The sequence below is a fragment of the Camelina sativa genome, chromosome 20 (genome assembly GCF_000633955.1).
Source record: "Camelina sativa cultivar DH55 chromosome 20, Cs, whole genome shotgun sequence".
Lineage (NCBI taxonomy): Eukaryota > Viridiplantae > Streptophyta > Magnoliopsida > Brassicales > Brassicaceae > Camelina > Camelina sativa.
Window position 1 is genome coordinate 10,594,393 of NC_025704.1, and position 12,964 is coordinate 10,607,356.

The following is a 12,964-nucleotide window of genomic DNA, read 5'->3' on the forward strand; positions in this document are numbered from 1 at the left end:
GAACCCGCGTTTTGGAAAGCCTCCTTTTCACCCTCTACTCCATCCGCAGGAGCAGCGTCCAGTAGAACTGAACCATCGCACCCCTGTATTCACATTCACACACTATGACTTCAATGTTTTTTGCATATTTGGTTTTCAAAGGGAACCTAATTCAACTAAAATAAACATAACTATGTTTTTTATGACAACGTATCTATATGTTTATACTTTTCTTAGTTTATAATTAGAAAGAAGAACAAAAAAAGCGATTGTTTTAATTTGGGATTTTGAAAGACCGTTACTTTCTGTGTATGAAACCTAGCTTAGTGACAATCATTAGTAGAAAAATCTATATATAATCAAAAAATCAAGAAACTTTAAATTTGACCTTGAAGTCCCCCTTTAAAACGAGTATGAACTATTAAAAATCCATTAAACCTAAAAACAAAAATAAATGCGGCCTAATCAAATATGCAAAGTCATGTCTCAGTTAGCTTAATTAGCTTAATTTATATAAATCTTCACATGTGCTACTTTAGATATTCAACATGAATCATGAGAACAAATGTGGATCAAACGATCGGTTTCATTATTAAACCAAAAACAAAAGCATAACATATTGTAATCATGAGCAGAAACAGATCTAGCTTACGTTCACGAAACAGTCGTGAAAGTGAAGACGCATGACTTTAGCAGTGACTCTGACATCGCCACGGCTAGCTTGCTCGATCAAACTCCGAGCGATGACTGTGGCGTTAGGACAGGTCGTGGAGTAAAAACTAGAGCTAAGTTGAGCATTGCCCAAAACCCCAAACACCCAAATCGAGTAAAAAATAAATGGAATAGTTTTGTTTAGACCCATTTGTGGTCTCCCTTTTTGTTTGTTATAAAAGTGAGGGATCGAAAGAAGAAGCTTTAGAGGATATTGTGGAGTGATGCTAAAATGAAAAACTTACGTAGTCTTTTATAGAGAGCTTGTACCTAATGTTTGAAGAAAAATTTACATCTTTTAAACAACATGTCAGGTGTCTAGACTTTTACTTTTCCTTTGTAGGACTCGGAAAGTCATAGGATAATGATTAGCATTCAATTAAGTAACTAAACATTTGTTGATTTTGTATAGTATAAAGATAGAAAATTATGAAAATTTAATTTAGTAGACGTAAAGCGAAAATAATAAATGTGCATGTGCGTATGATTTTTTTCCTAATTAATCACGGATTGTTTCACTATATAGTCTAACTGTAAATATATAAATTTTGTTTAGATGAATAAATAATGGATAAAAATGTCTGCCAGTGATATACGTCATGAAAAAAAAGAACTACATATTATTGAAAAAGGACAAAAAATACTTGTAACGCTATGTTGAAAAAAAATAGCAAAGCCAGAATAGTTTGACTTGAAGAAATTAAAATTTTGGTATATCGTAATTGATGTGAGTACCGGTCGGCTTGCGGTACAGATCCTCGGGACGAACAGTATAATGGAAACTTTCCTTGGGCCAGATGATGGGGAACGAAAGTAGGGATGGAACAAACGACGGAAACAAGTTTTGGTGGTGAACGAACGAGGGGACGCAAGGTGGTACGGTGGAATCGAAGTGGACTCAAAGTGCTCTGCGTGAACGGCTTGAAACGAAGATGCAGGGGTGGATCGAATGACGACACACGAGTGTTGGCTCGACTCGTGATATGGTCGGACTAGAAGATTACAAACTCGGTTCGTTGAATCTGCCTAGGGTTTCTCAAGAGCTAGTCCCGGACTAAGGCTAAAGAGAGAGTTGAGACAAGAGGCAAAGAATCACTCTTTGAAAAAAAAAATTTCATCCAATTCTGAGGTTTAAGCTAGGAGAGAGAGAGGTTTAAATAGTGTGAGGGTTTAGAGGGAACCAGGGACACGCGGACTCGCTATGGTCCGCACACGTTTGCCCTTGACGTGTTTCCTTTGACAAAGAATATGTCGCCCTCTATGCGGTTTAAACAGGACCACACACGTCACACTATTCTACCGTTACAAAAGAAGGATCTAGATAGAGTTAACACTTAAACAAAAGATAAAAATAACACGTCCTTAGGCTTTGACGCGGGAACCACGTCATTGGCTTCAAAACGCTGCGGTTTGCGTTAGGACTCGTCGTCTCATTAAAATTTTCTCCGGTAAACCTCGTGGGACAAACTCGGAGTAAGGAAAAAGAGTACGGGTCATGATCCTAATGACTTGGACGCCTTCATTATTGGGTAAGGATGAAGGCCGTACGAACGGTCTCCACTTGGGTTGCCTTGGCCGGATTGCCCTCTTGGTCTTCTCGAACAAAAGCTTGCACAAAACGGTTGATCCTTTGTTTTGAGGTCCTAGGCGAGACGAACTCTTTAAACGTGTGGTAGCTCCTGAAGTGATCTTTGGTGCATTGGCTTGATGTTCTCCCGCTGGTGATGCGAGTGTCTCATCAGCGTTCTGGACATCCTGGTCTGGTACGAGCGATCCTGGTCGTGTTTCCGGCTCCGTGCTCAGTAATGATCGATGAGTAAAAAAAAAATACATGAATTCTTTTGACTTTTGACGTCGATGTATTTTGACCTTATTTTAATTATTACATACATTCAATTTCTTTTAAGTTACATATATTCATAACTAGATAGTTTTTTTTTTTTTTCAGTGACTAAAATGCATTATTTGTTTGGTAACTAGACAGAAAATCTCGTTATACAAAATCTGCTCTTTCTGGTTGTATAATTAGCTAGATAGAAAATCTGGATAATTATAGAATCTTGATATTTCAAATAGCTTATTTTACTCGTATATATATAGCTGTTCTTATATTGGTCGTACTAATTCCGCGTAAATCTGGAAGTGCCCTTGTTCAAGCCATCAAAAATGGAGTCACTTTGTTGATAAAAACAAAAACGAAAATATGTAAAACTTGGAGTCTCAAATCAACAAGCCCCATAAAATTTTATTATTATTACGCACGCGATCATTCTGATACACACGAGATTCATTAACACCCGAACATTACAGAAAAATAAGAAAACACACACATACTAATTAATTATTGATAACCCTGCAGTTTTTCCTAACCTCCCCACTAGCTCCATTCGCAATATTCCCCATTCTGATCATCGAACAAGTGAAGTCTCTGAAAAACAAGTACTGGTTCCGACTATAAGCCTCCACGAGTTTCTTTGTTGTGTTCACGGCCAAGTCACTCGAGAACAGAATCTGATCAGAGCTCAAAAGACCTTTCCCTTGGAGTAGGTTCTTGAAATAATTGTTGTCAAAGGCGTCCGTTGAGCCATTGTCAAGGGGCGCTGTTATGTTTCCATTACCTCCGAGGGGACAAACTGATTGCAGATTAGACAATAGTGATGTCTCAAGTGTTGCGTCTGGAGTTCCTGTCCCGGTAAAGTTGAACAGCCGGTTGCTGAAGAGACCACACTTTGCTTGTCCAAAGGTGTGAGCTCCTTTAATTTGTAATTAAAAAAAAGGGGATAAATAAAAAGTGATAAGTAGTCGGAAGGAAAAGTAAAAAGAAAAGACCGATTAAGGTTTATAGTTAGAAAAATGAGTTGAACCTGATAAAGCTACGACGTCGGTGATGTTAAGATTCACGGCTACAAACTTGGCAATAATAGCGTCTAAAGGTTCAAAAGGAGATGGGAGATTGTTTGCACTGTTCTGATTTGCCACCAATCCATCTTTTCTTCCTAATGCCACTCTCCACCTAGGCCCTCCACTCTGCACATCAAAACCCGTACGTGATTAAGTTAAACAAAAGATAGTCATTAGTTACACCTAACCATTTTTTTTTTTTTGTTACTAAAAATAATCACCACCTTGGTCATATTATAAATAGTTGTTCCTTAGTCTCGATCGTGTTATACAATGGTTAGTATAATCTCTATTAAAGTATATATATTAAGGTTTAGATGGTTGTTAAGTGGGAACAAAAAGGCTTACCAAGGAAACGGAGTCGCGAGCGGCCAAAGCGAGGATATCAGCACAAGAAACAACACCAGGGCATGCGTTTTCCACAGCGGCTTTGATAGTATCAACTACTTCAAATCCTCTGGCAGAGTTCAGGTTTGGGATCGCTAGTTTCTCACTGTCAGTTCCATCCAACAATATAGACGCATCGCACCCCTAAAAAGTCATGTTACGTTTTAGGAAACAGATGAAAGGTGTTTGGAGCATTTGTAACATTAATATCTTAACGTATATAAAAATATCAAAACAGTTAACAACACCACATACATTAACAAAACAGTCGTGGAAATGAAGGCGAATGAGAGAAGCAGCCATCCGTTTTTCGGCATTCATGGCGATTGTGACTTGGTCACGGACAATTTGTCCAAGAGAGGGGCATGATTTAGCATAACTGTCAGGGTTTAGCTGTGCTCTAACCCCTGAACAAAGCATACATAGAGCGAAAAAAGTAAGCAAGACATGTCGTCCCATCACCTTGAACGTTTGTGTTTTCATTGTCTAGATGGCTTGTTTAAATGACTTACTAGCTAGAGTGATAGTTTATTTTGATCATGAATCATTGGGTTCTATTTATAGACAAAGCAAGATAGTAACGATATGCAAGGGCTCATCACTTGTGTTTCTGGTATAGTGGGCTATTAAGAGAATGATTAGTGCATGGTGACGTGTGGCGGCTTCCAAAGATTGATTTCTTATGCTCAAGAGGATGCATTAAACTCCATATAAGCTAAGTTTTATAGTATATATTTTGTAAGATTAGGCACTAAGAGCCATTGAAGTTATAGATTCATGAAATTCTATCTTGTTATTTAGTAAATTGGCCGGTTTGATCTTACGTTTAATCCACTAAAATAAGTGACTGAGTTTACTATCTAACATCATGTAGTCAACTTTGTTTCAATAGTGTTGTATTTTAATGTATTTTGAGAACGCAAGTGGATTTGGTGCAGAACAATTCTACCCACTCGTATTAATTTTGAGGATGCAATTGAGTTATTTTTATATGATAATTTGGACAATTTTTCACTATGTACGTGCTTGTCATATTTGTGCGTAGGTATACAAATTGTTAACAAATTATTTATGCCATTCTTTCCACAGTTCTTTAAGTCCATGACTTATCCAAAATAACATCTAAAAACGTTTTGGAATATATATAATTTTCAACAGTTTTTATTGAATATTTAAATAGTTATGCACGTTTCATATTAGCTGATTCGATGGTTCCCACTTCATATCTATATATTACTGTATTCAACAATCTTTGGCTATATTGTATTTCCACATATTTGGAAAATGCTATCTTGAAGTTTAAACTCGATTGTTAAGAACCCAATATGGCGAAGATAACATCATATACGTTGAAATCTACATATCATCGAAAACTACCTTGATGGTAGATTCCACGTAATAGTCATTTTATTATATATGCTCTAGTGTTACTTCGAACTTTGCAACTTGCGACGATTTTTAATAATTCTTTTTTAGTTTACGAAGTGCATAGTCCAAATTCCACACACTTCCACTTCTTGTTCTTAGCATCAGGCCTGCTCAGCATGCCAAATAAAAGATGGCGCAAAGTCTTGCCACATGTATTTTATATGTATTCTTAATTCTTTTGTCAATATTGCATTGCTCATGTAAACTCCAACTCGATCCCTCACATACTATTTTATATCACCAAATCGTAGGATAATTTTTGTAATCGTTAAATAAAAAGCAGTTAAATAGTTTAGAAAACTATAACTAGTAATATAAATTTTGCAATAAAGAAGGGTACATAATGGGATTTCAATATGTTTGACAATCTCACGACTTTTTTTCTTTTTTCTTTTCACGTAGTTTAAACAAAAAAAACGAATGTTTAATATAGTGATATATTAATATCATATCCTTTAAATATATAAAGATATAGAGATAAAATGATAAATGCCAATGGTTTCGAAATTTAATTGTTTATAGGAATTTTAAAAGTTGTTTTCTATCATTAGTATCGTGGACATTGAATAACTTAGGGAATAACTCAACACGCTGACCCATGGGCCCAAAACTTGGTTGGCGTAATTGTTTCTCAGACGCAATCCCAAAATAGTCAAAATACAGATCAAAGTTGTATCAAGAATCTGAATCCAAATATACAAACATCATTCTTTCTGTCTGCAGTTCAGACGACTCCCTCATGTGCATTCGGCTCAGAGATGATCTTCAAGCTTAGTTCTCTGCAAACTGTCTCAACCCCGAGACACATATATTATGCTTTATGCTATTAATAGTGAACCATCCAAATACATTTAAGAAATAAAACAAACATAAAACTCTATTAAATCCATAAGTTCTTTCACTACAATCTTATTAACCCCCGGGAAAATCTTATCACCAACAAGATGAACCAGATCATCCATCGTAGAGGTAAAGTAAAACCGAGACAAGTAAAAGTTTTTTTTTTTAAAGCTTACCATGACTTTATATGAACTTCCCCCCTGAAAGCGAATCTCCTAAACTCTGATACCAAAAGTGAAGAGGGAACAAGACTACGCCTACTAAGACAAGCACATATACATCATAGAGCTGCAGAGATACATCACTAACGCCTGTGCATATAAGAGACTTACGTTATCCCAAAGGGACAATGGTACACATCAACTTTGCATCATCACTCCCATCACCGGTTACTGTCTATCGTCATGGGTTCCTATCAACTTCCTTCCTTCGTCCAGGTGTCGTATGGTGATTGTTCATTGTTCTCCAACAGAATCATTCTCAGATGCATCTTCAAGCTTCTCAATCGCCATTTCATTATCCTTACTCTGATCCATATCCTGATTAGCTTCCTCACATTGTTCCCCTGAAACTTCCCGAAAATCTGTCTCAGCTTTTATCTTACCCTCAGGTTCATTTTCCCCAGAACTCCCCACATCAATCTTATGTTTGCTATCTTTAGCTTCATCCACATTGCTCTTACTGTTGTTGTTGATTTCTTTCACAGTAGCCTCACCATCCCTAGCCGCAACATCCTGCATACAAACATCTTCTGCAGCTACATGGTTATCCTTTGTTTCACCGCTAGTACGTGCATCAGAACCTCCTGTATCATCACCATCACTTTCAGATTCATTCTCCACAACTTCCTCGTTAGCATCTTCAGCAACCATATCCCTCCTCTCAAGATACTGCAACCTTCTCCTCATGTCACCTAACTCCCTTTCCATCAAGAACAGCCTTTCCTTCAAAGTTAAATTCTCTTCCTCCAGCTGAGCAATATGGCTATCCTGATCATCCACTCGGTTTTCCAAAACATTGTTATACTCAGACCCACCATAGTTTGGGTAAATCATCTCAAACCGACTCAAATCATGGTCAAGTCTCCTCTCAACCTCAACATGCTCCTCCACATCACTCTCACTCGACCCACCTTCATCTTCATCATCATCATCATAAGGTTCCAACTCATTTCCATCAGCTCGCAGCCTAATCAACCCTTTCATGGAGCCATAACCATCAACCCCCCACTCCTCCTTAGCCATATCACCCAACACCTCCCTAGATGGAGAAAACATCGGAGTCGGCAACACAGCAGGCGTCACAGGGCATGGAGACACTAACTCAGCAATCCCACCAGATTTCTTAGCCCTGATAATAAACGAAGTCGTGTTCCTAGGAGCAAAAGGAACATATCTATTCCCATACTTCTTCTTGGGATAAAACTTCCTAGTCTTTAACCTGTTCTGAGACTGCAACTCGTTCAAAGTCGGCGGCTTGTAACCACCTCCACCAACAGGACCAGCCTGAATACTACCAGAACCAGGTGTAATCTGCTGAGGGTTATACATAGGAATCCCAGAGTTATGCATCCTCCTAATTGGCTGCTGCTGCTGCTGCTCCATCATTGGCCTCTTGTCACCACCACCTGTAATCTTCTTCCCTTTCCAATTGTTGTTCCTCATCATTTTCGAATGCTTCGAACCAAAGTTATTAGGAGGAAGGCTCTGCTGATACTCGGAGCTCAAGCTAGGGTTAAGGTTAAAGTTGCGTGGATTCATCATCATAGCCTGGTTGTTGTTCATCATAACCTGCGTCTGCTGCTGCTGGTTCATACTCAAAATCGGATGAGATTGGACTAACAACGGAGTCTGGTTCATAATCCGTGGCTGAGACGGCGGCGGAGGATTCATCCTCTGTTGAGGCGGAGGCTGACCAATCATCTGCTGTGGAGGTGGCGGATTCATCAGCTTAGATTGATCGTTCATCTAACACAACAAAACACTCAACCAAAAAAATCGAATCGAAGAAAAAAAAACCAAAAACCCTAATTTCGCAGAATTAAAACAAATCAGCAGATAGATCAATGAATAAAGAGATCAAATCCGAGTACTTTAGGTGGAGAGTGAAATGTTGTTATTAAAGATACAAACCACAAAACCACAGATCAAAAAGTACAAACCACAAAAAATCAAACTGAACAAATTGAGATTTTTTCGTAAATTTTGATTGTTTGTTTTGTTGTTTGTTCAGTTTTATGATTTGGGAGTTTTTAAGAATCTTTTTGTAATTTTTGGATCTGGAAACTCTTTTTTTTGGTTTGTCTTTGTTTGACAGGCAAAAGAAAAGAAAAATAAATATAAAGGCAAAGAGAACCTCTCCTCTGTGTGTACGAACGGCTCAAGAGACGATGAGATTCTTTAAATAGAGGCGGATGAAAAAGATGCTTTGTCCTAATCAACGACTCAGATCACACCCGTTTAACCGACGGCTACGATTTGTTTTTTTATAAAGGTTGAGTCGGTTACGGGTTTCTTTGATATTTATTTTTATTATTAGTTGGAAGTAATTGTAAATTAAAAACCTAATCACTTGAAAATTTGGCAAAATAATCTTTTTTTAATATAGTATTTTTTGGTAAATAAATCTAAAATCTAATTTTTATATGATATTTTCATTTTTAAGCTTCTATAATTTAGGTAATTATATATTTTCTTATTTAAAAGTGATGGTAATTTTGACTTAACAAAAAGATAATAATAATAATAATAATGATGGTTTTTTTATTAATATTTTAACAAAAGGTAGAATAGAATAGGAGAAGTGGACCATTTCCAAAATTTGGGCTCTGGAGTACAACAAATACATTATCCCCACAAAAATAGACTATTTTTTTTAACAAACCTTCCATTCAATGGGAAATCTAATCAAAGTCGTTTCTAATCTATACGCGTTCGTGTTCTTGTCCTTGTTAAATATCCTTGGTTATGTTAACTTTCTTCTTCATTCTCTTTTCTCCTCTTTATGTTCAAGTTATGTTATGTCTATGCCTATTATTAGGTACGTAAAACAACGAGTTCGGTCATATGCGTATGCTGCTACGTTACGAGGTACGTATCCCTTGTCCGGAGACTTAACGAGTGCAATGAACCTAGTCAAATATTAAACCATATTTGACTTCTGGTGGGAAAAATATAAAATACTTGACCTAGAAACTCAGTCTAGTAAACTACGCATACTTGAGTTTGGTACTTGTCTGCACTGACGTTCGAGGAGGGAGAGATGGTCTGTTTTTCTTCTATTTTTAAACCTTGAGATACGTTAAATGAGTTACATCACATATCATGTTTCGTGTATTTTAGGCTACTTTCATGTTTAGGCTTTGTAATTTGTTGTCCAAGATTTGCATTAAAGAGTCATTGTAGTACAAATTTGACCAACAAGCGCAGCATGGAATTAGGGAAACCCGGCCCACTCGGCCACTCCTGATATTTACAATCTCTGTCAAGGGACTAATGTCTGACAGTCCAATAATTTTTAAATGGCTTCTAAGCTTCTCAAAACTGTTGCAATCCTAGTGAAAGTTTCAATTTAGAAACTCAATCTCCTCGAGTTTCACACAATTCAACTCGCACGGGATTCAAAAGTGGCAAAATTCTTGTACTTTCTGATTCATCTAACTAATCCTTTAGCAAAGATGCGAGGATCGTCGGCAGAACATTAATTCATCAGCTTCTGTTGTTTCCAACTTCTAGTGTGTAGAGTAACTATAAAATTGTGATTGTCCATTCTCTCAAATTCTATTATGCATGTTTTGGAACGTTCATTGTATTAACTAACGAATGAATAATGGTGATCAACGTTTACACGTCAGCCGACACACTATCCCTAGAGAAACAAAGACAAAGACTGATAATGACTGGGGGTTGTGTATCATAGACAAAGATTAAACACTACATATGACAACTTCCAGCTGCGGAATGAGTATACTGAGTTTCCAAGATGTTTGTAACCTGAGTCAATTAGGCTTCCCGCTTCCCTCTCTAGGAAACGCAGGAAAGCATATCCTTCACCACGGTGTGTGCTTCAGGGCAAGAAATGCTTATGTACCCTTCCTGACATTATATGGCTCACATATTAGAATGTTACTTAATTTTTTACCACATTTGATGTCATCTATCAAACACATAATAATGACAATAATCAGGAAGAAGAAAGGAGCACATACTTTCTCTTCCTACGATCAATACCAGCAGCACCCATATTCCTGGTGTCATTCTTAGAAAGCATATTATTGTACTGCATGGGAGAAAGGGCTGGAGAGAGAGCAGCAGTTGCAGATGGTGCAGGTGGCAAAGAAGTTGAAGGTGCAGGTGGTGGTGGTGGAGCTATAGGCTCTGGAAGAGGCCGAGGTAGAATGTGCTTCAGCCTGTTGTTTCTGTAGTTCTTCCAATAGTAAAACTGTTGCCTATGTGCCAATTCCTGTAAAAACCGGATTTAAAAAGAAGACAGGGTTCAAAGCTTTAGAAGAATTCTTCAACAATATAATACCTACCAAATATTCTGAAAAATTCATACTGTATAGAGTAAGGAAATACTTTTCTATCTATCTCATGAATCAATGGAAAGAACACCGAACCACAGAACCAAACTAGCAGAACGCAAGTATGGTTAGTATTAAAGACCCTAAAACTTTCCCAAAACCTACCAGTACCCTATAGATTTGAAGCACTCCCTATTAACACTGCTAACTAACATGCAGATGTGGCAAGTTTGGTTGATGATGGTTCTTATCATATTCTTTTACCTTGTTTGCGGGATGGGCCATAGCAGTCCTGAAGTTGGGGTTTTGAAGAAGTTCGAGGAAATAGAGGCAATGTGGGTACCTGTACCAAGACATAAACACAAGAACATAAGGAAACGGATAAAACAAGCAGAGCAATAAGATATATTCCAAACCTTCATAAGACTACCAAAAATTCCAATAAGATATTCCAACTCACATTATGAACTTGATGTACTCTGGTCGTTGCCAATATTGAAGATAGTTCAAGTACTCAATAAATGCCTCATCTTCGAAATACCGATTCTGTGCCAGGTCTGCGATACAGAACCCCAAAGGATAAGTGAAAAGTTAAGAAACACAGAAAAAGAGCATGAATAAACCATGTGTTATCCAATCAAGCACTTCAGATATCATTTAGGTTACATGAAGCTTACATGTAAACCGTTTGAATCTCAATTCCGAACCCTTAAAAAAAGCACAAAGCCTAAGCCATACAACGATTCCTCCTAAACTATAGAAGGGGAAAGAAGAAGAGAAACTAACAGTGGATGTAAGTAGGATTGGCGAGACATTGAATGAATTCAAGTTCCAGTAAGAACCGTTGCCTTCCACCGTCGGGATCCTTGTAAACGTTCTTTGGCCTGTAGAGATGCGAATTAAACACCAAACAGCAGATTGAATCATATGAAAGTAAGTGTATAGAAGAGGAAGAAGATGCACCCACGGGGATGGAACCTCTGATGTATCATCAATCTCCTCTGGCGAAGCCATGAACGAACGAAACCTGAATCAACCAACTGACGAGTTCAATGATGCAAATACGAAAACGAGAATTGAATTTTGGATTCTCAAGCGGAATCAGAAAAAGCTTCGCACACCTACCTTAGATCGACTGAGAAAACAGACGGAGACGGAGACGGAGGAGGACTATGGTGGTTCTGATTTCTGAATTCAAGTTTGGGTTATAAACCAAAGTCCTAAACCGGTTCTGAATAAAAATTGAAAATACAAAATTACGGTTTAAAACTTGTCTCAGACTCTCAGCAGATGGAGAAATTTTTTATTAAGTTATGATTCTCTTTCATCTTTATCTCAAGACCAAGAAGAATCACACAAACACAAATCTTGGACTTTGAAGATGTGGAATCTATATGCAATCGCTAATTCTTGTTACGAAAGTGGTTTGAAATCAAGTTTATCGATTAGTGAAATACAATTTTGGGACTACAATCAATAAAGGATGTTGTGTACTCGTTGCCAAGCTAGCTGTTCTGTGGTTCAGGATTAGGGAAATGAGAAATCTCTTCAGGTTTTAGACTATACAGTCAAGCTGTCACAAATCTGAAGGGTACAATGTTTGGCTCCAACGAGTTTGCCCTAATGTAATGCTGTGTAATCCCACTAAAAATGCGACAAAAGTGTTGCTGTTAAAAGCTACATTCAACTGCTAGTTGTCCCATAGTAAGCCAAAAGAGTACGAATAGCAGGTCCTTCAGACCCTGGACTGACCTATGCAAGTCCCGAGACAACTTTTGTATCCAGTGTGCGTGCTGTGCTCAAGTCTTACTTGCCACTCGACAACTTGCAAGACAAAATCTATCATTCACAAGTTACTGGCCTTCAAAGACTCAGGTGATGGTTTTAAAACAGTTTTCACCATAGCTTGTGAATCCCAATTGATAAATCTGATGAGATGGAGACGAGCAGAGGATGAGAAGAGTGCCACTCCGCTTTGAACACTCTTTTCTTATGAGCTTTCATCGAGAGAGACGGGCTTGGTGCATTGTAGCGGATATCAAAGATGTGGATCACAGGGTCTGCAGAACCAGATGAGATGTGCAAACCATCAGGAGACCAAGACTGGTTGATTAGAGCCGACTGCGATTCACTGCTTTCTTGCTTCCACCCAAAAGAAAATAGTTCTGTCTGAGGCAATCTTACATCATACAACCG

General features: G+C 37.8%; 4 protein-coding genes and 1 pseudogene across 4 annotated transcripts in view; all 5 read right to left on the reverse strand.

Moving 5' to 3' along the window:
• The window catches only part of LOC104772389, a 2,842-nt pseudogene extending 1,951 nt beyond the window's left edge, over window positions 1-891 (reverse strand).
• Window positions 2,916-4,519, reverse strand: LOC104770365 (peroxidase 59). Its single transcript, XM_010494777.2, has 4 exons — window positions 4,234-4,519; window positions 3,940-4,122; window positions 3,555-3,717; window positions 2,916-3,443 (listed from the first exon to the last, which is right to left on the reverse strand). Exons 1-4 carry the CDS (start codon window positions 4,459-4,461, stop codon window positions 3,028-3,030), a joined length of 990 nt encoding a protein of 329 aa, XP_010493079.1. The 5' UTR covers window positions 4,462-4,519; the 3' UTR covers window positions 2,916-3,027.
• LOC104770366 lies at window positions 6,214-8,554 on the reverse strand. Its single transcript, XM_010494778.2, has one exon. The coding sequence runs from the start codon at window positions 8,211-8,213 to the stop codon at window positions 6,702-6,704; it is 1,512 nt and encodes a 503-aa protein (XP_010493080.1). The 5' UTR covers window positions 8,214-8,554; the 3' UTR covers window positions 6,214-6,701.
• On the reverse strand, window positions 10,036-11,952 carry LOC104770367 (mediator of RNA polymerase II transcription subunit 31-like). The gene is made up of 7 exons (XM_010494779.1): window positions 11,894-11,952; window positions 11,736-11,795; window positions 11,555-11,652; window positions 11,229-11,325; window positions 11,033-11,111; window positions 10,454-10,707; window positions 10,036-10,340 (listed from the first exon to the last, which is right to left on the reverse strand). Exons 2-7 carry the CDS (start codon window positions 11,780-11,782, stop codon window positions 10,328-10,330), a joined length of 588 nt encoding a protein of 195 aa, XP_010493081.1. The 5' UTR covers window positions 11,783-11,795; window positions 11,894-11,952; the 3' UTR covers window positions 10,036-10,327.
• LOC104770368 overlaps window positions 12,296-12,964 on the reverse strand; it is a 5,662-nt gene continuing 4,993 nt past the window's right edge. The window contains exon 7 of the mRNA XM_010494780.2: window positions 12,296-12,964. This exon is cut by the window's right edge and continues 18 nt beyond it. Within this exon, the coding sequence (XP_010493082.1) occupies window positions 12,665-12,964 (300 nt within the window). The 3' untranslated portion in view covers window positions 12,296-12,664.